Source organism: Ovis canadensis, chromosome 4 (genome assembly GCF_042477335.2).
Source record: "Ovis canadensis isolate MfBH-ARS-UI-01 breed Bighorn chromosome 4, ARS-UI_OviCan_v2, whole genome shotgun sequence".
Lineage (NCBI taxonomy): Eukaryota > Metazoa > Chordata > Mammalia > Artiodactyla > Bovidae > Ovis > Ovis canadensis.
In genome coordinates, this window is record NC_091248.1 from 64,114,109 (window position 1) to 64,141,878 (window position 27,770).

The window sequence follows — 27,770 nt, forward strand, 5'->3', positions numbered from 1 at the left end:
TGCTATGCATTAACTCCTTTAATCTTACGAGGTTGGTTCTTTGCTATTCCCATCACATAGACACATGATGGAGATGTTAAGTGTTACACAGTAAGTGGCAAAGCTGGGATTAGCATCCATTCATTTTGGCTCCAAGGATCAAGCTTTTAACTACTACACTATAAATAAATAAAGAGTCCCCAAAATGGATGAAAGGGGATTTTTAATACGGATATTATTTTTAAAAAACTTTCTGGGATGGGGAGGGGAAGGAGGATCACAAGACAGCGGATATGTGTATAACTATGGCCGATTCGAGTTGTTATATGACAGAAACCAACACAACATTGTAAAGAAAATTTCCTCCAATTAAAAAATAAATAAAAAAACAACTTTTCTTTCCACTCTAAATATACTGAGGAAAATTGAAGATTTCAGACATAGCTCACCTTCCATGTAATCACCAAATTATCTGGCTCTGATCCCAGCCCTTCCACCGCTGTGGGATTTTTATCAGGTTCTAGAAGTCAAGCAGCCATACACTCGTAAGCGTTGATCTTTTGCAAACACTGGAAAACTTTTCTATTTTATTTCATATCACAGAGGTCCTGCTTTACCTGCAGCTTTAGTCAAATACTGCTCAGATGCCTCGCTGGGCAGACTCCTCCCCAGGTTGTTTTCCGCCATCACTCGGAAGGAGTAGTTGACATAGGGCGACAGCTTCAGCTGGGCTGTGGTCTGTGTTCCAGGAACTTCAGCTTGGTGGTGCCACAGCCCTGGCTCATGCATTGCATCTTCATACTCAATGATGAATTCTGGCCATACCACATACATGCAACAAACCCAAGACATGAACTCATTCACCCAACGGTAGGTTACTAGGATAATGAACAAGATAATCTAACAAGAGCAGCCAAACATGAGTTATCTCACTTTCAAGAAAAAATCACTGGGATATTTTGACTTCAGAGTCCTATTATCGTCCTCAACATTTAAGCAGATCCAATAATGTTTGGTATTCTTTCTTTAGCATGTTGCATTGAAATTATTCAGAAGTGACCCACATATTTCTAGGAAAGTTTAAACAATGAAAAAATGGACTGATTTTTGTTTTCCACAACAGGAGAAGTTAAATTAAATACAAGAAGATACCATTTCCCACTACATAGACTGGCAACAATCAAGCATTTAACATACTTTGTGGAGTTGGACATAGGGAAATGGGCATTCTTATACTTTGCGGGAAGCATGAATTGGTACAACTTCAATGGAGCACAGTTTAGAAGATCTAACAATATTTAACTCAGATATCCTTTGATTGAGAAACTGTGCTTCCAGCAATTTATTTTGAATAAATGTGCTTATGCATATGTTCAAAAATACATGAAAAGGAATCCACATGGCAGCATTGTTTGCAAGTGAAACAACCTAATTGCAAACAAACTAAATGTTCATTAGTAGAACACTGATTAAATAAATTATGATGCATCCACACAATGGAATATTCTGCAGCTGTAAAAAATGAATAGGGCTGCTCCACATGTACTGAAACAGAATGATTTCTAAAATGTATTAGGTGAAACCAAGAAGGGTTTAGAACACGATCCAATGTGTGCTGGATACCACAGTTGTGTAAACGTAAAACGATTTACTATGACATACACACATACACATGTGCTTAAATGTACATGTGTTACTTCTCAGAGGACACAGACTGTAATACTGGTGTCACTGGAGGAACTGAGAATCGGGGTGGGAGGAAGACTTACTTTTTAATGGATACCTTCTCTCTTGTCTCTATTAAAATTTTGTGGTATGTGTATTTTATCCTTGTAAAAACAGGTATTTATTCGAAAAGATGAATGTACTACAATGCAGCACTATTTACAACAGCTCAATGCAGTACTATTTACAACAGCCAAAATACAGAAGCAGTCTAGATGCCCATTGACAGATGAATGCATAAAGAAGATACAGTACATAAATACAATGGAATATTACTCAGCCATTAAAAGAATGACATAATGCCACATGTGGCAACATGGATGGACCTAGACATTACGATATTAAGTGAAATAAACCAGGCAGAGAAAGACAAATATACAATATTGCTTAATCTACAATATTGCTTATATACAAATATACAATATTGCTTAATCCATAAGAAATGATGCAAATGAACTTATATACAAAACAGAAATAGACCTATACATGGAAAACAAACTTATGGTTATCAAAGGGGAAATGTAGGGGGAGGGATAAATGAGGAGTTTGGGACCGACATAAACACAGTACCCTATATAAAAGAGATAACCAACAAAGACATATGGTACAGCACAGGAAACTATACTCTATATTTTGTAATAACCTAGAATGTGAAAAAATAGGTATAAGTGAGTCATTCTGCTGTACACATGAAACTAACAACTTTGCAAATCAAGTATACTTCAATTAAAAAATAAATGGAAAAAAGGGTATTTAGATATTCGTTAATTATCTACTACTTGCCATGTACCATGATACGAATTATAGATACAAAAATGAACCAGAAATATGTGTTGCACTGCTCATAAGCTCATCACTTAGAATTCTCCTTCTAATCTACGTTAATTTGCTAGTGATCACCAGTTTCATAAACCGATGACCTTCACATTTATATCTTTAGCCTCTATCTCTCCCCTGAACTGCAGTCTTGGATACTTAATCACCTACTCAAGAATTCCACTTGTTTGCTGAGTACGGCATCTCAAATTAGATGTAACCAAGACTGATCCCAATCTTCAGCCCAACTGGTAGTGACAACTCAGGTCAGAATCTTTTGAAGTCCTTTTTGACTCCTCTCTTTCTCTCAAATGCTCAACAGTCCTGTTGGCTGTATTTTTAAAATATATGCAAAATTTCAGCCTACCATTTCTCAGCTTCTCCATCTCCATGAGCTAATATAAAACTTGAAGATTTCTTGTGTGAATTACTGCATAACCTCCTAACTCACAAGTTCCCAAACTTCTAGGTTATAGTAGGCTTAGTGTCCCAGTACTTTTTTTCATGGCTCCTTTAGGTCAAAAGAAATACCTAACATTTCCAAGTAGTAAGGAGTTAGGTCCATGTAAACTAATAAGTGTTTATGTCTTAACTTAAAATGAACAGGAAACCACATAACTTATCTAACCTTGTCAACAAATTAGATACCACCTTCCTCCTTTCCTGTTTCACAGTGATTTTCACACAGTACTTGCTTTTTATCATAGCAAAGGCTTTGCAGAGATATGACATTGTCACAATGTGACATAGCACTATTAATATCGAAGCTGTGAACTACCTCCAGCTAGTATTTCATGGGGTGTCTGACAGATGTCACTGTATTAAAAAAAAAACCAAAATTTAAAAATCACAAATTTAACATCTGGAGGCACGCCTGTGAGTTTGCTGAGGTTCTGCATGGTATTTCAATGTATGATTTGAGAACCATGGTCCTGCTTGGTCTCGCCACCCTGCTATCCTCTTGTTTTCTCTATAGACTATTTTCAGTAGAATAGCCAGTGTTGATTACTCACAAAGTCATGTCTGACTCTTTTGCAACCCCATGGTCTGTAGCCTGCCAGGCTCCTCTGTCCATGGGATTTCCCAGGCAAGTGGAGTGGATTGCCATTTCCTTCTCCAGGGGATCTTCCCAACCCAGAGCTTGATCCTGTTTCTCCTGCATTGCAGGGGATTCTTTGCTGCTGAGCCATTGGGGAATCCCAGCGTGATCCATTCCTCTATTTAAGTCCCTCCAATTCCTTCCCAACCCCTACAGTGGACTACACAGCCCTACACATGCACATCCCACTCCACCCACCAACTCCCTGCCTCTTTGACCTTCTCTCCTACTCCACTTCCTCTTGTTCATTTCACTCCAGCTACAGAGGCTTCTGAGCAGACACGCTCCTATCTCAGGGTCTTTGTCCTTTCTCTCGCTCTCCCCAGGAAACTCTTCCTTCAGATAACTACATAGCATGTTCAGCACCTCCCTCCTCACATGTTAATTGGCATACACAAACATTACCTTCTTTTTTAAAAATTGATTATTTTGTAATTGAAGCATAGTTGATTTACAATATTGTACTAGTTTCAGATATATAGAAAAGTGATTTGGTAATACATATATAGATGAGTGTAACTATAATCATTTCTCATTCTTTTCCATTACAGTTTATTACAATATATTGAATATAGTTCCCTGTGCTAAACAGCAAATCCTTGTTCATCTATTTCATATATAGTAGTGTAAACCTGTTAATCCCAAATTCCTAATTTCTTCCTTCCGCCTTTCCCTTTGGTACTCATACATTTGTTTTCTATGTCTATGAGTGGGCTTCTGTTTTGTAGATATGTTCATTTGCATTGTTTTTAGATCCATATATAAGTGATATCATGTAAGATTTGTTTTCTCTGTCTTACTTCACTTAGTATGATAATTTCTAGGCCCATCCGTTGTTGCTGCAAATGGCATTACTTCATTTTTGACGGCTGAGTAGTATTCCATTTTCTTCATGCATTCACGTGTTGATGGACACTTAAGTTACTTCTATGTCTTGGCAGATTATTATAAACAGTGCTGCAATGAATACTGGGGTACATGTGTCTTTTTGAATTAGGGCTTTCATCTTTTCTGGATATGTGCACAGGGATGGGATTGCTGGATCACATGGCAACTCTATTTTCAGTTTTTTTTTTTAAGGAAACTCCATACTGTTTTCCAGAGAAATGCCACCTTATTAACGTAGCTTTTCCTAACCACCTTGCTTGTAATTATATCCTTTACCCCTGTATTCTTTAATCTCCTTCTCCTACTTTGCTCTTTGTGTGGCCTAAACATGGACACACACACAGCCGTGTGTACATATATGCTTATATTTGACTCCTCTAGAAAGCAGACGCAGAGACAGAACTAAATGTGTGCAGTGTCAATATATACATGTATATGGAGGGTTAGGGTTAGCGTGGGTAGCGCCCCACCCTCTGCGGAACTTCCCCCTGGGGTCCTTGCTGACCTGGCTGAGACAATCTGTACTGGAGTCTGAGAGTTCTCCCACACACTCCTTCCTCTGTCCTTTCACAGGGTTAGGTAAGTAAAGTGACTTTTCAAACCCGCAACCAGTAACAGAGCTCAGTGCAGACATCTGAGGTGTCTTTCTTTCCATTAGCCCTTGCTCTAAAGTGACGCATTCACCAGTGTTAACGCCTCACCTTGATGACATCAGTCTAGAGAATGAAATCAGGTGAGGGGCCATGCTGTAAGGATACTGGAAGAGCTTAGTAAAATTAGACTATGGACAAGCTTACAAGTTTTAAAATCAAACGGATACTTAAGAGAGTAGACACAAGTCTGTAATATGTTTATGCTGCATGAAGACTAAATTGCTTTCCAGTGACTAAGATGATTCTGAAATGATGTGCATGTTGATTTATTATACCTGCTGTAAAGCAGAATAGTTCCAATGAAATTAAGCAAAAGCCTCTCCTCTGTCTTCTGTTCTTTAGTGTAGGTCCTTTCTCAGTGGATTTTCAGTCCTTGATCAGAACACTCATTTCATTCATGCCAAGTCTTCCTGTTCATCCAGTATATTAGCCAGACTTGGCTGGTGAGGATGCTTAGAGACTTTTTTTTACCCAGGTTAAAATGACCCCATCAGATTTCAAGGCATTTCTACTCTTCATTCATTCAACAAATACCTATTGAGTACCTGTTATATACCAGGAATTCTTCTGAAACAAGTTAGTCAAAAATCTCTGCCCATATGGACTGTATATTTTAGTTGAGGACACAAATAAGATAAAAAAAATTATCACTGTATAGTATCTATATATATATGTATATATGTATACATGCATATGTACACATACATATACATGCAGTACTCAGATCTCTTTTCGAGAGAGAACCCACTACCAGGAATGTCAACAGCAGGCTCTGTCTGTGCCCCTTTCCCAGGGATCAGCTGCGGCGTTCCCGTGAGGCCACTCTCTACCTGAGCCAGTCCAGTGACTGAGCACAGCAAGGGCCCTAGACTCAACCCCACCCTCTGCGGAACTTCCCCCTGGGGTCCTTGCTGACCTGGCTGAGACGATCTGTACTGGAGTCTGAGAGTTCTCCCACACACTCCTCCTTCCTCTCTCCTTTCACAGACATCAGACCTGCGTTACAATCTGAAGCTCTTTCCTGCCTACTGATGCTTTCTCTTCCTTTTATCTTCCAGGGGCTCTTTCCCAAATAACCTCTCTAGGCTGATGTCATCAAAGTGAGGAGTTTGAGGAGTTAACACTGGTGAATGTGTCACTTTATAGCAAGGGCTAAGGGAAAGAAAGATACCTCAGATGTCTACACTGAGTTCTGTTACCAGTTGAGGGTTTGAAAAGTCACTTTACTTACCAAGTCTCAATGTTCTAAGATTTAGACTGGTCTTTCTGTTATTTTCTCCCATATGAATGGGCAAAATATCTTCCTACTTTGGTAGAAATTGAGGGTGATTCTTATGGATCTTTAACACAAAAGGACAGTCTATTCACTTAATTAACAGCTTTATCCATCAGTGTCCCAAACCAGAAACTGCAACCAAGAATGACTCCAGCTCTGAGGAGAGGTGAGCCATAAATAAATGTTTTGGTTCCATGAGAAATGAAGCAGAGGATGCCAGGAAATATCTCTGTGGGAAATTTCAATTGCATGTGACAGAATGCTTTGAAAATAATCATAAAGTTTATCAGTGAAAAAGCAAATGACATCACATACTTGTAATAGGACTATTGTTGTCATCGCCTGGGGTCCATGACAGCTGAACACTCCTGTCGAGTTGATCTGTCAATTCTAAATCAAAGGGAGGATTTGGGACATCTGTAGATCAAACACATACATCATAGTTAGCCATCCGACCTTGAGGTTCTCCATTACTTGCGCTATTGTTCACAGAGGGGACTCTTAAAGACACAGAGCACGCAATGGCCAACGAGCATGCAACCGAAAGGAAATGAAAACAGCTGAGGCTGCTGGGAACACACACACACACCCAGGAGAACCCCTCAATGAGCTCTGTTTGTATCTTTTTCAAATGAAACTAACTCCCTTGTCACCAAAGCCAGTGGGATGGACAAGTATGGTTCTCCAGCACTCTCAGTGTGTGTCTTTTCATAGACACAGACAAGCACAAACAGAAACGATAATATGGAAGCTGAATTTCTAACAAATGGGAAACAGAGAATGGCAAACACTGAAAAACAAAATACAGGTAAATGCATGTACTGTTGAAAGAAGCTGCAAATATGCTTCCTGAAACATGCTAAACTACAGATTTGGGGGCACTTGAAGAATATTCATATCTTTAAGGGAATTATAAAATTGATGCTATGCAGCTAGCCCTTAGCATGCATACCTTATGTGGATGCTCAGTACTCGTCAGGCATATGGGGAGGTGTGTTTATTCTCAGAGGACACCAGGGTATAGACACCTGTTGGGATGAAGGTGTCCCAGAAGCATGTCTGCCTCTTCTAATGGTGCATTTGAAATCCAGAGAGTTAATGTTCCCCTTGGGTCTTTTCCTGACCTTGCTCTTGGCAGTACCTCTGGCTCTTGGACAAACCAGAAGCCATATAAAAATGTAAGCACTTCTTTGATACTAGTAAAGAAGCAGTAAATGTCTATAAAGGACAGCTATTCTATAGTATAATTCATGGTATCTGTAAAATCCAGCTGAGTTTTTGCCACAAAATTAATTTCTGTATTTAACACTGAAAAAAGATGAGGGTTCTTTAGTCAAAATGATTTCAGGAAAAAAATTCTGATTTATTTTTCCAACTCAGAAAAATCAACATGATATGAAAGTGTCCTTTTTTTTGTCTATCTTTAGTGATTTATCTTCTGTGAATACAGTGAATCGGTGGTTTTCTCTGACACAAAGGTCAAATGTTGTTCTAGACATCCATTGTTTTCCTATGTAAATTTCTTGAAAAGGGAACCCCCAAACAACATTTAGCTTTCCAAAACAACTTTTAATAGATTGAAGATCTAATTTGTGGAATGATATATGAAATTGCTTTTCCTGTCTGTAAAATGTGGACAATAGCTTCTGAAAAGCACTATGCTACTTTACAAAGAAACGATATCAAAGAGGGACTTTCATTAAATTCAATGACTTTGTAATAACACATGAAATGCTTGGAACTGAGTGGTAATATATGCAGTGAGAAGTTCCAGGGTTATAATGAAAAATGATTCACAGCAGTAAATGGACAACACAGCTGAACATCTGACAGAGCCGCTTTCCTTAAAGAAACACAATGACGTGATAGAGTTAAGAAAGTAAAGGAATTTTTCTGCATGTGTGAAATTGTTCAAAAGAAAACAGAGAAAAAGGACTCATATTAGTTTACCGTAAATGGGAGCTGGAGTTGGAGTAGGAGCTAGAAAGGACAGTAATATAAACGATTTTAATCAAAATTAGTAATGGAAAGATATAAGATAGCACAAAAAGACAAAGACGGAGCATGATTAAGATTATAAAACTGAGCCTTATGTTTAGCTGCAAGGCATGGCATTGATAAACATACAGTAACAATTTGGGGGTAAAACCTCTTCAATTTTAAATAAAAGTAGATTAACTGCTCTGTCTTATAAAAATATCATTAATATGCATAACCACCATTTTAATTCCAGTGCTGCTACAGGGTACATTTAGGCTGGAATTATTTCCTCAAAGGAATCTTTCAAAAAAGATGTGGGTATTTAACTCACCTGTAAAATGGTAAAACTGTAACAAGAAAATGGTTACAAATGACAATTTTTCCTTTCAATCTAAAACAGGGCAGCCAGTTGTACTATATGTGTTGTAGTTCTTACCGACAACGCTAAGCACAGCACTGGCCGAAACGTTGTCCAGAGTTGTGTTGGCCACACATGTGTAGGTCCCACCATCATCATCGTTGACATCAGCGACCACCAAATAGTCCTTGTCAACAGTGAACCTGCAATTATCACACGTTCAGAGCGGCTGAAATGGACACCCAACCACACCCCATAACCATTTTACTGGCATGAAAGCAACGGTGAATTTGATAGAAGGGAAAGATGATGAAGATTAGCAGCACATCAGAGCTAAAATCCTGTACAATACATGTCACTTTGATAATGATTATAGTTGGAAAATATTTTGAAAGAATGAGAAGCTTGTTTTGAAATGATGACAAGTCCTCTGGTCCAGTGGTTTTTAACCATGCCTCTGGAGTTTTAGGCACTTCCTCAAGACCAGGGGCTGAGGTGGGGGCAGTTCCAGTTATCCTGACTAAAGGGCTTTCCTATGGCTTCTGCGACTACCACTCATCTAGCTCAATTTTTAACAAAGTGTATATTTTTAAATAAGTTAAAGTTATAATTATTGTTATTTTTCATTGAAGTATACATAGTTGATTTACAATGTTTCATGTATACAGAAAAGTGATTCAGTTATATATATATATTTAAATATATATAGACTTCCCTGGTGGCTCAGATGGGAAAGCATCTGCCTGCAATGCGGGAGACCAGGGTTCAATCCCTGGGTCGGGAAGATCCCCTGGAGAAGGAAACAGCAACCCACTCTAGTACTCTTTCCTGGAAAATTCCATGGACAGAGGAGTCCATGGGGTCACAAACAGTTGGACATGACTGAGCTACTTCATTCACTTACTCAAATATATATAAATGAATAAGAATATAAATAATGAGTATATATGTACATATATATACATATTCTCTTTTTCAGATTCTTTTCTGTTATAGGTTATTACAAGATGCTAAATATAATTCCCTGTACTATACAGTAGGTTCTTGTTGTTCATCTATTTTACATATAGTAGTGTGCATCTGGTAATCCCAAATTCCCAATTTACTCCACCCCTATCCCTTTCACCTTTGGTAACTGTAAATTTGTTTTCTAAGTCTGTGATTCTATTTCTGTTTTATAAATAAGTTCATTTGTATCACTTTTCTAGATTCCACATATAAGTGATATCATATGGTATTTTTCTTTGACTTACTTCACTTAGTATGATAATTCTAGATCCATCCATGTTGCTGCAAATGGCATTATTTCATTTTTTTATGGCTAAAGAATTCATCATTTACTGCAGAAACTTTGTATCATTTTTCCATATGCATAATTTACAATAGGAGAAATGATTTGGAATAGAAGAAAATAAATGCAAACAATACCAATCAGGTTTATCACTAGAAACAGGAAGATTTAGATCACCAGTCATTAAGAAGAGTTTTCTAGAAGTTTCTTGTAAGCATGACAGTTTACCTAGCAGGTCAAAAATCTATGCAAATAGGATTCATGCATGGTTTAATGAAGCCACATAAATCATTAACTGTCTTCAGAGGGGATTTCCAAGCTAAACCTTTAGCTAATTTAGTCCAATGGTCATTTCTTCATACTTCCTTTTCATCTTTATCAGTTCAGATCCCAGAGATAAAACTGATCAGTTGAAGCACAGAACTAGATGGAAACCCTGGGCACAGAAAAGGCCACATAGTTCTTTTAAGGAACATTTACAGGCAAGAGGGCACCATTAAGGCACAGTTGAAAAAAAGCCACAGGAACCATTTCTACCAGCAGATAGCATTCCTTCCCACTGGGGTGATGACTGTAGCCCCCCTGTATCTGCTAAAATTCTCCCATTCAACTGTGTACTTCATCAAACCCACCTGAAAATGGGCATGACCTTTCCTCCATTCCAAGCTAGAGGAATGCAGCATGCTCAGGCTCTTTCAAATTCTTTACTTGTTTTATTTTTCTCCTCCTCCTTCTATTGGCTTTAGGTAAAATGAAAAGAAAACTCCCCATCCAAATAAAAACTAGAGTCCTGTAAAATACTGATGAGGATTCAGGCACGCTGATGATTAAAGAGATCACATTTCTGCTTATTTGTAAAAGGGAATGAAAACATCTATTGAGACTGCACTGTACATGGCAGAAAACAACGGACGTTATCCAAGATCTGAAAGGAATTTTTGCATCCTGAATTACATAGTACACCCACACACAAAAATAGACACACATTCTCAGGGTCTTATTTCCATAACTTGATACCTTTCTAGGTCTGAACAATTTACAGCAAGGAAAGGAAATGTATATCTACTTTGAGGACAGAGCAGAAATTTTAAAAGCATAATCATTAAGTCACTATACAGGGACTTCCCTGGCAGTCCACTGGTTAAGACTTTGCCTTTCATGGCAGGGGGGTGAGGGTTCAACCCCTGGTCGGAGAGCTAAGATCCCACATGCCTCAAGCAAAAAACATGGAATAGAAATGATATTGTAACAAATTCAATAAAGGCTTTAAAAATGGTCCACATCAACAAATCTTCAAAAAAGTCACTATAAAATAAACCTCTAGTTCAAGAGCAGCTTAAAGAGAGAAGGATGAAAAAGGAAAGGCATTGTCTTCAAATACCTTCCATCATTGGGCAGCTCCCCGTGGTCTTTCAGCCACGTGACAGTGGGGATTAAGGTGTGATCATGTTTCACTTTGCATTCAAAGGACACAGTGCTCCCTCTTTGCACAACTGCATATTCAGGCTGTTTAATGATCCTTGTTGGATCTGAAATGGAAAGTTACTGTTATTCATTGCCAAAGTTGGAGAATTTAACAAACTCAAAATACAGAGAACAGACTTGTGGTTGTCAAGGCAGGGGACGGTGGAGGAGGAATGGATTGGAAGTTTGGGATTAGCAGATGCAAAATATTACATATCGGATGGATAAACAACAAGGTTCTACTGTGTAGCACAGGGAATTATATCCAAATGCTGTGATAAACACAATGGAAAAGAATATGAAAAAGAATGTATGTATATATACACATATATACATATATATATAGCTGAATCACTTTGCTGTACAGCAGAAATTAGCACATTTAAATCAATTATACTTAAATAAATTTTTTTTAAAACCTGGGAAATTTGCTCAAAGACACATAATATATAAAAAATGTTTGCCACCTTGCCTCACCTTTGATTTCCAGGTGAACATCATTCTTTGCCATTCCTAACTTATTCCGTGCAACACATGTATAAGTTCCTGTACTGTCCTTCTGGGCCACAGGAATTTCCAAAGTTCCATTTTCATGTAAAACATAAATATCTTCACGAAGAGCACTCCCTTTAGCGTCCTTAAACCTTCATTATGAAAACCATCACAATGAGAAGAAAAACACATCACAGTTTGAAGTCAGACATAAAATACCCTGTTTAAGGTCAACACATCATGATCTGCATTACCAGATGATGCTCACAGACTTCAAATCTGTGTAAGCACACTGCATGCGTGCCAGTAAGCGGGGTTGGGGTGGGGGTAGGGGTCAATGCAAAGAGGGGATGACAAACCAGAGGACTCAGTGATAACTGGTGCTTAAAAAATGAGGGTGATAATAGATGCTTACTCCTTGGAAGAAAAGTTATGACCAACCTAGATAGCATATTCAAAAGCAGAGACATTACTTTGCTGACTAAGGTCTGTCTAGTCAAGGCTATGGTTTTTCCTGTGGTCATGTATGGATGTGAGAGTTGGACTGTGAAGAAGGCTGAGCGCCGAAAAATTGATGCCTTTGAACTGTGGTGTTGGAGAAGACTCTTGAGAGTCCCTTGGACTGCAAGGAGATCCAACCAGTCCATTCTGAAGGAGATCAACCCTGGGATTTCTTCGGAAGGAATGATGCTGAAGCTGAAGCTCCAGTACTTTGGACACCTCATGCGAAGAGTTGACTCATTGGAAAAGACTCTGATGCTGGGAGGGATTGGGGGCAGGAGGAGAAGGGGACAACAGAAGATGAGATGGCTGGATGGCATCACGGACTCGATGGACGTGAGTCTGAGTGAACTCCGGGAGATGGTGATGAACAGGGAGGCCTGGCGTGCTGCGATTCATGGGGTCGCAGAGGGTTGGACATAACTGAGCGACTGAACTGAACTGAACTGAAGTGGTAATTTTCATTATGAGAGGTTCATAATTTAATAATCACATTATTATCTATTTTATCTCTAATAAATGAAAAAACAGACAAAATGAAGATTGCTCCTTTTGACCTTTTCCTCCTACAGTGATGTGTCTGTAACTCCATCTGCATCTGCGATTTCAACATCAAGGTTAAAAGGGTTGTACTTTTGAGAGTATAAATAGAAAAATATTCAGAGAGGAAAAAGAAACAAGCACACATGTAAAGTACATCTACATTCAGCTTCTGGGCTAGCATCAAGAGAAGTGAGGATAGACTCACAGACTTAGAGAATGAACTTTGGTTGCAGGCGGAAGGGACAGTTAGGGAGTTTGGGATGGGCTTCCCTAGGGGCTCAGACCGTGAAGGATCTGCCTGCAATGTGGGAGACTTGGGTTCAACCCTAGATTTGGAAGATCCCCTGGAGGAGGGAATGGCTACCCACTCCAGGATTTTTGCCTGGAGAATCCCATGAACAGAGGAGCCTGACAGGTCCAGGGGTTGCAAAGAGTCGGACAAGACTGAGTGACTTTCACTTGGGATGGACATGCACACACTGCTATATTTAAAATAGATAACCAACAAGAACCTACTGTATAGCACATGGAACTCTGCTCAATGTTATATGGCAGCCTGGATGGGAGAGGGGCTTGGGGGAGAATGGATACACGTATATGTATGGCTGAGTCCCTTTGCTGTCCACCGGAAACGATTACAATATTGTTAATTGACCATACCCCCAGCACAAAATAAAAAGTTCAGAAGAAGAAGTGAGGATGGATGAAAAGAGGTGTAAGACTAAGCATTAACTCTTCTCCTTTGCTAGGAAATTTTCTGCATAAGCATTCGTGTTTGTGTTTTAATCCAATACCTGGCTTTAATCCCACAGCAAGATGTAAAGCCCCACACAGTGTCTGCCAGCTGACAGAGGATCCATAAATGAATGTTCCAATTTTCTTTCACTCATTCTTTCTGACCGGTTGCTTCTCTTGGCATTGTCTCTTTCAGCTCAGGCTAAAGCAAGCTGGGAGGATGAACAGGACTAGTACCAGGAGGGATATGTGAAATGGAATGGTCTAAGGAGGCAGTGAAAGACATGGAAGGAGCTTGGCTGGATCCAAGCCAGCATGCTCAGTGGGAGGGGAACACCGGTAATAGCAAATTCTGTTTTTAAGCTTATGGACCCTGCTCTCACTTCAGATGATATTTTATGATCAAGGAATGTCCCTCAACCTATCTCTCCAGCCATCATTCATGACATCCCAGGTGATACCGTGGCACTGTAATTTTAATTTTTCTTTCAAAAACATTTATATATCCTTCTAGGGTGGACAAAGCATACTGCCAAGAAGATTATCCAAGTGATAGTATTTAGCAGAGAGCAAGTCGTTAATAAATATTTGTGAGTACATTTAATAATTAATAAGATGATGGATTCTTCCCTGCTTTTTCTCCTATCTGTGCTCTGACTAAAACCCTACATACTGAGAAATTTGAAAGCTCTAGCAAATGTAAATATGACAGACAGGACCACTACTTACCACTCAATGGCAGGCAGAGGAGACCCAAAGAAGGCACAGTCCAGTAAGGCAGGTCTATTTGCGATGACCTGATAGAGTGTGTTTGCAGATGTAAGGATTCGTGGTGGCTCAGCTAAAAATGTTGTGAAAAGGTAAAGTAAATAGTAAGATAAAATAAACATTTAGGCCCACTGTGTATTTCTGCATCTTTTTAAGGTCATTAGAGTTCATAGTAAGGCACAGCCAATGTATCTCTCCCCTTAGGTTCTCAGGCAGGTATGACCCGACTGGTCACTCAAGGTGGAAAAACACAAGTTTTCTCCCTCTGCCTCATGTTTGCATCTTACTCAAGCATAGCTTGTGATAACTGATTTCTTTATATCTCCTACTACACTGTGAGTTCCTTGCAGGCAAAGAATGGGACTTTTTACTGTCTTCTCTCCATAAATCAGCACAGTATCTGGCACAGAATAATGGCTAAATACATTTTTTGTTGAATGGCCCATCAGAACACACAAGTTGGCAGAAAAAGCAGAATGCTTTTTTCTGGTTGTCAAAACACAACCAGAATCGGAACCGCTTCCTGTATGTCCATCAACATCGTGATGGCTCAGCTCTTCATGTGATTTTACTGACCTTCGTTTCAAGCATGAAGGAAAAAATACCACATATTGGTTGGCTTCCTGACCTTAATTCTATTTGAAAGGGAGCCTACTCCACTTAAAGAGTTGAAATATAATTCCTTGGTATCATGAAAAACATTCTCATCTAAATTTTACTTCTAACAAATCTGGTATTTTGGTCATTTTTGTTTCATAAGGGAAATATAATGTTCACAAAAACCAATCACTTCAGAACATTTATGTCATAGTTTTCTAAACATATTATTATGAATTGATAAATAAATGTACATCTGTGACTTAGATCAATGCTAAACATTATGATTAACAACTGATTTTCAAAAATCAGAATCATGAAATTTTCATTTGCCTTATCAGTTTCTAAGGATGGTACAATAGTCACATTCAGTTATTAAGAGCAAACCAATGCTCTTTTCCTTTTGAGAGGTTTGACACAATGTAACCATCAGATTGTATCTTATCTATCTTCCTATATCCTTTCCAGTTCCAAGTTCTATGCCACTGCATGCTGCTGCTGCTGCTGCTGCTAGGTCGCTTCAGTCGTGTCCGACTCTGTGTGACCCCATAGACGGCAGCCCACCAGGCTCCCTCGTCCCTGGGATTCTCCAGGCAAGAACACTGGAGTGGGCTGCCATTTCCTTCTCCAATGCATGAAAGTGAAAAGTGAAAGTGAAGTCGTTCAGTGGTATCCGACTTGTAGCGACCCCATGAACTGTAGCCTGCCTGGCTCCTTCATCCACGGGATTTTCCAGGCAACAGTACTGGAGTGGGGTGCCATTGCCTTCTCCATGCCACTGCATAGCAGATGCTTAATGTATTTCTGCTGAATGAATGAAAAACAACAATGGTCATTAATTGAATTTGCCATGTCTTTAATAAAGGGAGCGCTTACCCAGCACATTCACAAATGCATTTGCCAGTAAATATCCATATTCGTTAGAGGCATTGCACTGATACACTGCACTTGATCTTTCTTGAACTTTGGAAAAAATAATGGTGTCGCCATCTATTTTTCTGCTGGGGTCATCAGGGGCAACTGTTTGGATATAAAAACAGAAAGTATACATTCATTCCTATTTACTTAAAAGATGTACAACTTGAGGTCTAATTTAGAGTAAGCAGAAGACTGATTTAGGTATATATGCAGTGAGAAGGAAAACCAACAACCAGGCAGCAACCATTAATTTCCTTCCTCAGAATTTAGTTATCACTTATCAGCATGGGTATCCTCTTGATATCCATTCAGTTTTAAATGGATTGATTCTTTTCAATATTATTTTGACAGAGGTAGGGGAAAAAAAAACACAAGTAAGGTGTAAATTGCAATACAAATTCAGGAAAACATTACCTTGTTCACAAAAAATTACTGTAATTTATGAGAAGGAAAGTTAATTATCAAGTGTTAATCACTCAGTTGTATCCAACTCTTTATGACCCCATGGACTATAGCCCACTAGGCTCGTCTGTCCATGGAATTCTCCAGGCAAGAATACTGGACTGGGTTGCCATTTCTTCCTCCAGAAGATCTTCCCAACCCAGGAATCAAACTTGGGTCTCCCGCAGTGCAGGCAGATTCTTGACTGTCTGAGCCACCAGGAGGAGATGGTAAAAAGCAGTCCAAAAATATAAAACCCTCTACATCATGTGAACTTGTATATTTTAAAAGCCTCTTATTGAAACAGATATGTAAATAAGTATAGGGTTAATTATCAAATGTGAAAATATGTATTTTCCTGCTTTGGCAATTTGGGAAGCTAAAGTAGAAATAAACTCTGTGAAATTTCTCTTAAAGGTAGCAGTTTCAGCTAAATCTCTCAAGTATCTAAAAAAATGTTAAGACCACAGTTGATCCTATCTAAAGCAGAATGGAACAAGTTGGTAATATATGAGAATTCAGTCCAACGCATGACCTACGATTTGGAAATGCCATGCTATTGTACATATATTTATTTTGGGGAACACTAAATCTTAGGGTGTAAGCTTACATGGCTTTAAAAGTGCACTAAAAGGGGTATTAGGTATCTGTCTCAGCATCCTGATCAAAACCAACTCTAAATAACAGCACCCATATATGCACTATCCCAGATAAACCATAATGGAAAGGAATAAGAAAAAAAAGTCTATGTACGTATAACTGAATCACTTTGCTGTAAAGCAGAAATTAACGAGGCATGGTAAATCAACTATACTTCAGTGAAATAAATTAAAACAATAAATAATAGCACCCTTCCTCTTAAACTGCTCTTGGAACCTGAACCACTTACTAGCCTGTACTTACATTCTAAACACCATTTCTCCTCTTTGATGACAGGAAAAGGATGGGCACCTAAGACATATTTATTACTGCCTTTAGACTCCTTTATCACTTTAAAAAGTTTCATCTGTGGGTTATTAATGAAAATAGATAACAAAAGACATCACACTAGTGTTATTCATCCTTGTTTAACCACACATATTCAAAGTATCATGCCCATTCATTCTCATTCTGCATTAGTTTCTACTGAGGCTGAGCAAGTTACTTTAAACTTAGTGGCTTAAAACTACACACATTTACTATCACATCATTCTGTATGTAGTTGCATGTCTGACATTCTAATCTCAATTGATAGCTAACTTAGAAAATCATCTGAGCATAGCACATGGAACACTGCTCGACGTTATACGGCAGCCTGGATGCAAGGGGTGTTTGAGGGAGAATGAATACATGTGTATGTATGACTGGTTCCCTCTGCAGTTCACCTGAAACTGTCACAACATCGTTTGCTAACTGGCTATACCCCAATAAAGTAAGTAAGTGTTAGTCGCTCAGTCGTGCCCGACTCTTTGTGACCCCATGGACGGCAGCCCACCAGGCTCCTCTGCCCATGAGATTCTCCAGGCAAGGATACTGGAGTGGGTTGCCATTTCCTTCTCCAGGGGATCTTCCCAACCCAGGGATTGGACTCGGGTCTCCTGCACTGCAGGCAGATTCTTTATTGACTGAGCTACAAGGGAAGCCCTATACCCCAATACAAAATAAAAATTAAAAAAAAATAAAAGCAAAAGAAAAACAAACAAACAAAAAGGAGCAAAGACTACTCTCTTGGACAGTCCAGTTACTTCATCTAGTGATGGAGTGAGCCACGGTACTTTGAGTTGGCGGACTTCCCTGGGTCCAGTGGTTAAGACTCCCTGCTTCCATTGCCTGGGGCATGGGTTCGATCCCTGGTTGGGGAACTAAGCTTCTGAATGCTGTGTTGTGGCCGGAAAAAAAAAAAAAAAAGAAACAATTTGAGTTGGCACCTTAGCTCACATCCGCTGTTTATGATTCTAATGATTTCAAAATGGCCTTAAGGAGCATGTTCTTCCAGCCAGAAGAAAAATACGAGTTTCAATTCCTTGGACAGAGTATAGATTTCCTCGGCAGAGGAATGACATGGCCTAGGAAGAGGATGAGGCCTGTGGCAGGCTGTCAGGCACCCTGAGAATGCGGCATCCCTCAGGGCCGCCTGTGTTCCCTGCCCTGCATCCCAAGTCGAGGATCATCTCGGCCTTGCCGACTCACACATTCTCAGCAATGTCCTTCCGCTGCCTCGGCACAGCGTGTTGGGACAGAGCAGCATCTCTGGAGTCTCCTCTGTCAATTCTTCTCAGTGTTTTTCCGTGTGCATTCTGATTGCACTTCTGTGGACCCGCCAGGCAGTGGAGGGCTGGGAGTCCCTCCCAGCTCCTTGAATATACCGAGCTCTTAAAAGCTACACCACTGTGTGTTTAATGGGGACAGAGTTCCAGTTTTTCATGGTGAGAAAGTTCTGGAGATCTACTTCACAATAGTGTGAAAGTACTGTAACACTACTGAACTGTACTCTTAAAAATGATTAAGACGGTAAATTTTCTGTTATGTGTGTGTGTGTTTTAACTGAAGTATAGTTGATTTACAATGTTGCGCCAATCTTGATATACAGCAAGTGACTCAGTTTTACACATATATACATTCTTTTTAAAATAATTTTTTCTATACTGCTTTATCCCAGGAAATTGGATAGAGCTCCCTGTGTTAGACAGTAGGACCTGTTATGTGTTTTTTCAACCACAGTAAAAAGTTACCTCACCATGAACATGGAAGACAGCTCAACTCACAAAGCCACTAGGACCATCTTCCCCTAGTGGGGGTTCATCAGGCACAACACACACCATTTAGAACAGCTTTTATGTAGCCCACAGCTTGTTTTTTTTTTTCCTGCTATCAACCCTTTCCAATTTGTTTTTTTTTTTCCCTTTAACCTGAGAGGCCTCTGAGTGTATCTGCCTTATTTCTGCTAAATGGAGCAGCCTCCAAATATCTATTTTTGGAGATGTATTTAGGAATCAAATAAGCCCTCTAGGTAAGAGTAATAAGAGTAAATAAGCACATATTTCTCCATGGGGGTTTGGTCTGCCAGCCAAACGCTGGTTTGGTTTTCCTTGAGTACTTAACTAAAGAAACACCAACAAACCCGGGACAGTCACAGTGACATATGGGAGCTCAGCAGGTACTGGACGAAGAACAAAACCACTGGTGCAGAGCGATTTGAAGCCTTTGAATTCTGTGTCCTGGCTACTGAGTGGGAGTAACTCTCTGGTATCTAAACCCAAATTGCCCAAACAAATAATAATTAATTCCAGGAATACCAACTTTGATTGCTATAAATGCACACTGGGTAAGGAAACTTAAGAGCACAGACATCCCCACCGTACAAAGCCCCAGAGGTGAGGTTCAGAACTGGGGTGACAGTCTTCCAATAATTCTTTTATTCTACTCTTTCTGACATGGCTGGCCAAAACCATGAATGTTTCCAACATTTAGAAAATAAGAAAAACAATAAGTGCCAGTATACAAGTAAAAACTATTATCAAATTTTAAAATATTTTTGTATCTAATGCATAGTTTTATTTTAAAAAGAGCTTCATGAAACAGACTAAGGAGAAAGAAGTATATGTATCTCGAAGGTGAGAAACTAGAGATTTAGTGGTTTGTTTAATGTACAATTACTGCTCAGGTTTCCTGAATTAGTCTCCTCTATAAACATCTCCTGAAACCTGAACATCTGTGCATAATGTAGAGCAAATCTCTGAATGAAGAGGTGAATTTTCTTCTTCATCTAGGTATTATATCCCCTGTGAAGGGATGGCCACTGAGTTCTTTTGAAAAAAGATGACTTGGTGGAATCTTGGGGAGTCCTAGACCACATCTCCTTTCCTCTACCTGCTTATTACGTATCACTGTCTTTCAATCCCTCCCTCCATATCAGCAAAATATGTAACTGTGGCAGGAGGAGGCCTTCTGTCTACTCTTATTCTCTTCATTCCATCCCCTTCTCATCTTTTAGAGAAAAGGGGACTTTTAACATAATAATAGTATGATCTTACAGATGCTCCACTTGGAAGAATCCGAGAGATCTACCTCAGTTCACAAGGGGGATGATTAAAGATCTATAAGGGCTAGGCTCTCCCACTGTCTCCCAGGACAAGGTCAGGAATCTTGGTGTCCACAGCCTTGACCTTGGACATTTTCTTTCTGGTCCTGGGTTCTATTTTCACACTTTCCCAGACACTGTGGGTCACACAATAAAAAATTAGTTCTTTTTTGGCATCAGCACCTCTGCAGCTGTGTTCTTGACTTCTGCAGGTGGTTTCAAACATATTTTATGCAAATTCCACATTTAATACTTTTTTTTTTTTTTTGCTTCAAGGAAAGTTTAAAGTAACTTGGCCAGTCCTAGGGGGATAGAGCTTTGAAAGACATTGAGATTAGGGCCCTGACTCTTTCTGAATGAATTCTTCCAGTTTTGTAAAACAGTAGGTGCCAGGTCTTCAATGCACAGTCACAAACCAGCAACACTATATTTTGCTAACAAATCCCAAGTCTGACCCTTTCCTGTTCTGACCCACCTTCTCCTTTTACTGGCAGCCAGAACCTACAGAGGTGGGGGCGGGGCGGGGGCTGGGAGAGAGTGACAATGTCCTTAGGTGACTGTCTACACATCAGGAGTGGGGAGGTATCTGGTATTGTGTCCTCTGATAATGTTCTGTTGCATGGCGCCTGGTGGGGAGGTCAGGCACCTGGCGGGATGCTGCTCTGTGATGCTGCAGAAGCACAGTTGTTCCTGCCCCTGTTGTTCAGCAACTGGTCCAGCCAAGGTTTCTGCAACCTCCTAGGGAGAAGGTGTCAGCAAGCCAGCCTGTGCTCCCAGCTAACCTTTGAGGTCTACTCTGGCTCCCCCGTTAACCCTTACCATGCCGATTCTGTGTTGTATATTGTAGCAGATCTTGCTCTCTCCTGCCTTCCTGTCTCTCTGCCATCCTGCCTTCTTGCCCTATCACTGCTGAATGTATCCGTGGGTTGCAAACTCAGCAAACTACAGATGACAAGCCGCAGTCTCTTGTTTCCAGAATGGTCCCCAAACCTCAGTTCTATTTAGAGGCCTCTGAATTAACAGCTAAACTATCAAGCAGGGCGGACAGGGGAGAGGCAGGAGGCTCCTCAAACTTCTACAGATTTTTGGACAGTTTTCTTCTTCATTTACTCCCTATCTTGGATCAGGGAGGTCAGTGCAAGGAGTGGGCATATAGAGTTCACTTTAACTAGCTGTTTAAGACTCAGTGTCTCAAATGAACTTATTTACAGAAAGACTCATAGACATAGGGAACAGACTTATAGGTGGGGAGCACTGGGGGAATGGATTGGGAATTTGGGATTAGCAGATGTAAACTATTACATTTAGATTAGATAAACAATAAGGTCCAACTGTTGAGCACAGGAAACTATATTCAATATTCTGGGATAAATCGTTAACAGAAAAGAAAATGAAAAAGAATGTATATACCTGTATAATTGAATCACTCTGTTGTACAGCAGAAATTCACACATTACAAATAAACTATACATGAATACAGTTAAAATTTTTTTAAAAATTGAACATTGAAAAATTTAAAAAATTATTTAAAAATTAAAAAAACAGACTTAGGGTCTAGCCAAGAAGTCATTCACCAGAAGCTGTAGATGGACCAGTGGCTGAGAGTGGGGGTGGGGAACTATACTGACCCTGCCTTGCCCTCCTGCAGAGAGCTGAGTCCCCACCAGGTGCCTTGAACCCATCAGCTTTCAATTCTGAGATTACAAACAGTAATCCATGCATTTTTAGCTTAGCCTCCAGATGTGAAGGAAGACACCTCCCAGGGACACTTCTCATCAGTTCAGTTCAATTCAGTCACTTAGTCATGTTCGACTCTTTGCAGCCCCATGGACTGCAGCATGCCAGACCTCCCTGCCCATCACCAACTCCTGGAACTTACTCAAACTCATGTCCATCAAGTCAGTGATGCCATCCAACCATCTCATCCTCTGTCATCCCCTTCTCCTCCTACCCTCAATCTTTCCCAGCATCAGGGTCTTTTCCAATGAGTCAGCTCTTCGCTTCAGGTGACCAAAGTATTGGAGTTTCAGCTTCAGCATCAGTTCTTCCAATGAATATTCAGGACTGATTTCCTTTGGGATGGACTGGTTGGATCTCCTTGCAGTCCAAGGGACCCTCAAGAGTCTTCTCCAAAACCACAGTTCAAGAGTATCAATTCTTTGGTGCTCAGCTTTCTTTATACACTTCTCATCACCTCAATATAAACAGGCGGCATCTGCTCCCGGCACTGGGTCCTGGGCTTTGCTGCCAGGCTGCATGGCATTTTCTCTTCCTACTTGTCTACCAGAGTGCCCACTCTGAGGCACACCAGAGGCAGAGGGGCCCTTGATCTGCAGGCATCATCAACTCTGATCCCAGCTCTGCTAAGTCTCTTAAGACATACTTCGGGGATGGAAGAAATCAACTGGTTTTGAACCTGATTTGAGAGGTTTTGTTCTAACTCTTTCTGCTCTGGACCCAATCAGAAGACAGGTTCCACTTGTCTCCAGGGACCTACACTCCATCCCCCAAATGCCAGCCTTTCATAGTTGATCCTTCCCCCAAATATTTCATTTAAAGGGGAATGTCTATGAGCGCAACTTCAAAACTCATTTAAAAAATTGAAGTCTAGTTGACTTACAGTATGATATTAATTTCAGGTGCACAACACAGTGATTCAATATTTTATAATAGATTATACTCCAAATAAAGTTACAAAATACTGGCTTTATTCCCTGTGCTGGACATTACACCCTTCAGTCTTACTTATGTTATACCCAAATAGTGTAAAACTCTCAATACAGCTGGAGTTACAGGTTCCCTGAGAGGCACCACCTGTGCCTTGTTTGGAAGGATCACAAGCTGAGAGAACCAGAAGGAAAGATCAGCTTCCTTATTTTATCTCCCCTCATCCCTGTGTCACTGACCCACCTACATCTCAATTTCCCCCTGCTTCAGACTGCATTCTGACTGCTGAGCTTGAGGCTTTATCTTTTCAACATTCCCTGGCTCCCCAGTTTCCCCACTGAGAAATGATGGATGTCCCCCTCCCACTTGTCGGTTTCACTGAGGCCAGATCTCAGGGGTACGTTTAACCTTCCATAAATCGGCACAGAATCTCTGAGCTAGAAACTTGGTACCGAAAGTGCTGAGCATGCTCTATTCCTCATTGCCATTCTGAATACATTCCTACCAGAAAACTTACTTTTTAGTGCAGGGCTTCCTTCCACTCCTCAGTTCTCACTCATATGTCCCTGAGAGTGGCAACAGCTTCCCAATGCACAACCACAAAATATTCTGCAGTTTTTCCTGATTCTGATCCTAGTGAAAATTCGGAGTAGAAATATCCAAACCCATTTTGCTGGACTCTTTAGTATCTGTGCTCTCCCAGGAACATATTTCCTTTTACAATAAACACAGGCTGTCTGATTCTGAGCATCTGATAAAGATTGTGTTGTGTGACAAACTACTAATAAACACTCACAGAAGCGGGTCTCTCACTCTACCTAGACCTGGAGCAGCAAGACCTTGATGGTGAGAATTATCAGGAACTTGGGCTGTTTAAAATCTGCCAGTATTTTTCAGATTCATCTTAGGGTGAAGACTATTTAATGAAAGTCAGTTTAATGGATCTTTTGGGTATGGGAGAGTAGAACCAATTTTTGATTCTGGCTTGGAGGCAATGAAGGGCTTTCCCGATAGCTTAGTTGGTAAAGAATCTGCCTGCAATGCATGAGACCCTAGTTGGACCCAGGAAGATCTGCTGGAGAAGGGATAGGCTACCCACTCCAGTATTCTTGGGCTTCCCTTGTGGCTCAGCTGGTAAAAAATTCACCTGCAAAGTGGGAGACCTGGGTTTGATTCCTGGGTTGGGAAGATCCCCTGGAGAAGGGAAAGGCTACCCACTCCAGTATTCTGGCCTAGAGAATTCCATGGACTGCATAATGTATGTGTGGACTGTATAGTCCATGGGGTGACAAAGAGCTGGACACGACTGAGCGATTTTCACTTTGGAAGGAATGAGTCAAGTTGTTCTATACTGTATCTTAATTCTGAAGGTTGTCTTTACTGAATGTCTTTATAGATTATAATGCTACTGATGGGGAGGGTGAACACAATGTGGGGTTTTAAACAGAAACCAATTTCTCTCTCTCTCTCTCTAAGAAGGGGAAAATGTCCAAAGATTCTCCTGTCAATAGCGGCTGGTGGAAGGTGGAATCAAGAAAATGGAGAGGCAGTGGGCTCTCTGGGGATGGCCATGCTTAGGAAACCAAGAGGAGGGGGATGCAATATCTATTTTACTTTTTTCTTTCCTTTGCTATAATGCCCTTCTAAGAGACTCAAGACGTCTAATCAAGTTTTGTAAAACTGGTCTTTGCTATGATTTAGAAGATTGAGGGACAGCTTGTGGCCACACTCTGGGGGACTGTTCTAGGCAGCCTGGAGAAGCTGGCTGAGAGCTGGAGTGGTCCAGGGAAGGTGGCAGAAGAGGTGATACTTGGCAGTTAAGATCATGTAAACATTGGTCAAGAATGATCTCAGTAATGCTTGGGGAGGGAAGACGGGTCAAAGACAGAACATCCAGCATACGACTGAGGTCAGAAGATATGTTCTTCTTTGGGCATTAAATGGAACAGTGACCTCTCAAGACTGGAGAACTTGGGAATATCTGAACTCTATTAGGAATGGGCCTAGTAATTTAAAACCTCTTTAAATTAAGACAGCCGTATTTCTTATTGCCATATCCACTGTCTCTATTCCTAGCCTCCCTAACACCTCCTCCAACTCCTGTGATGTTTCCACACATCACTTGACATTTTGAACAAAGAAGATAATGTGAACTTTCCAGTGGGTGTTTATTTCTCACCCTGTCACTGTTCCTATGACTCACACAAAAAACAAGAACAACTGCAAAGTTCCAGTCAGTGCATACTGTTCTGTTAATAGCATAAACAATTCGGTCATAATAAATTATACCCAAAGATAACAAAATTAAAGTCTACAGGTGACCTGGTGCTTCTGTGTAACTTATATATGACTTCCTTCCTAAAGTCAAGCTATTTTATCATCATTTGTCTCCTGTGGAGAAATCACTATGCTCCAAAAACACACTGCGACTGGAGCCAATCAAGGAAACTTACTTTCTATCGGGACTCCATTTGATAACCAGCTAATTCTGGGTTTTGGGTTGCCATTCGCTCTGCAGATGAGGGTTCCATCCTCTTCAGGGGACAGCACAAGATTTTGAGGTGCTATGATCCAGTATGGAGCCGCTTTATGAGGAAAGGAGAAAAACACCACAAAATTTAATCAAGTCAATTATTTTGGGAAATTTAGTACACTGAACCATCTTAATGATAAAAATAAGTATGTTGCAAATTGTTTGTTAATTTCATTTTTCTTTTTAGAATGAACAGACTTCTAAGTGATACTTCAAAGAACACTTCAGATTTTCAAAAGAATGTTTAAAGAGACTCACTGACATCTATGTATCATTTCAAGAGCCTTTGATTCAAATATCATCATCTTGTTCTACACTGTATGGATCAGATATCAAAGAGGTAACAGATTTCTCTAAAGTTGTACAGCAATTTAGAGGTACAGATAGGGATACGAAAGAGGAATTTAAATTCTAAGCCCTGTAGAATACATACAGTTATAAAATTAGTAAGCAATTTTTAAAGCTTTGCAGTTTTTGAAGCGCTGCCAAGTGAGTATAGAGTGTTCCTGTAAGTCCCTCACCAGCTTTCTCTAATGTTAACATCTTACAAAACCATGGTACAGATACCAGAACAGGAAATTAACATTGCTACAATACCATCAACTCAACTACACACTGTACTAGGCTTTCCCCAGTTCTTCCACTGTCTTATTTCTGTTCCAGCACCCTCTCCTGGATATCACATTGCATTTAATCGTCACATCTTCTTACTTAGTTTCCTCTAATCTGAAAGTTTCTTGGTCTTTCTTTGTTTTTCATGAACCTGAGACTTTTAAAGACTACTAGTAAGTTATTTTGTAGAACATCTTTTTTTTTTAATCAAGAGCTTTTCATTTTTTATAACAAGGAACAATATCCTCATTTTATCATTATCAGGACAGAAATGGAGAAAAGTAATTATATGTGTGTTAGCTGTGTGAACATATATCAATGTTAATTACTTCCCCAACTCTATAAATAAGTTCTCTATCATCTCTTTTTTTTTCATAAAGCATTTTTTCTTTGAACTTCTTCCCAGACTTAGAAAGGAGAACTAGTCAATTGAATTCTTTCAGGGATAAATCAAACTTACTAAATTGATTAATCTTCATATTTTTTCTAAGGCATGTTCTCCATTTCTTATCTGTAACCAAAATATTTTGTGAAACGTTCCAACACGCCCTCACTCCTAGAGAATGTTTATACCAGCGACAATTGAATTCTGATACAGATCAACAGGAAGGTTTTAAGTGAAACAAAAGCTTTTCCACCTAAGGTCAAATTTAGTGATTTCTGAGTGAAGAATCCCTGAATTGCTAGATTATAATCACCATCCAACCACCATCATTAGTATCATCATCATTACTTTTTTAAAAAAGATTATATTCCATCTAGTTATTATCAAATACTGGTTACATTGCCTGTGTTGTACAATAGATCCTTGTAGCTTATTTAAAAAATCATAGTTTGTACCTCTTAACCTCCTACTTTATTGCCCCTCCCTCCTTCCCTCTCCCCACTGGTAACCACTATGGTACATCTGTTTTTACTAGAGTTTTTCCTGATGATTTTTCACGATTCAACTGATTGAATCTTCTAACTGCATTACATCTGGGAGCACATGATATTGACATGGCTTATTACTGGTTTATGAACCTCGATCACCTGGTTGGAGTGATGCCTGCCAGCTCTCTCCACTGTACAGTTACTATTTTCCTGCTTTCCACATTCTATTCATTAGAAGCAGGCAACTTCAGCCCTTACTCAAGGGGAGGGTGATTAAGCTCTATTTCCTTTAAGGATGAGGAGTGAAGAATCTGTGGACATATATTAAACCTACCTCAGTAATTAATCTGGATGTGGGTGGGTAAGGGGAGAAAAAACACTGAGGCTATGCAAACAACCTGTTTCGCTTGAAAGTTTGACCAAGTAATTTCATCATTTTATTTATTTATTTTTGAGAGTTATATTTTATTACAATGTAAGCCCAGGAGACAGGACTCTCAG

General features: G+C 39.8%; 1 protein-coding gene across 6 annotated transcripts in view; it reads right to left on the reverse strand.

The window, feature by feature from the left end:
• Nucleotides 1-27,770, reverse strand: part of NRCAM (neuronal cell adhesion molecule) — an 87,739-nt gene that overhangs the window by 34,479 nt on the left and 25,490 nt on the right. For all 6 annotated transcript variants that reach the window (XM_069587926.1, XM_069587924.1, XM_069587923.1 and 3 more), the window contains 9 exons: nt 25,705-25,836; nt 16,042-16,185; nt 14,530-14,641; nt 12,007-12,173; nt 11,447-11,594; nt 8,853-8,977; nt 6,752-6,853; nt 597-794; nt 429-499 (listed from right to left, as the gene is read on the reverse strand). In XM_069587926.1, the coding sequence (XP_069444027.1) occupies nt 429-499; nt 597-794; nt 6,752-6,853; nt 8,853-8,977; nt 11,447-11,594; nt 12,007-12,173; nt 14,530-14,641; nt 16,042-16,185; nt 25,705-25,836 (1,199 nt within the window). The remainder of the gene's footprint in view (nt 1-428; nt 500-596; nt 795-6,751; nt 6,854-8,852; nt 8,978-11,446; nt 11,595-12,006; nt 12,174-14,529; nt 14,642-16,041; nt 16,186-25,704; nt 25,837-27,770) is intronic.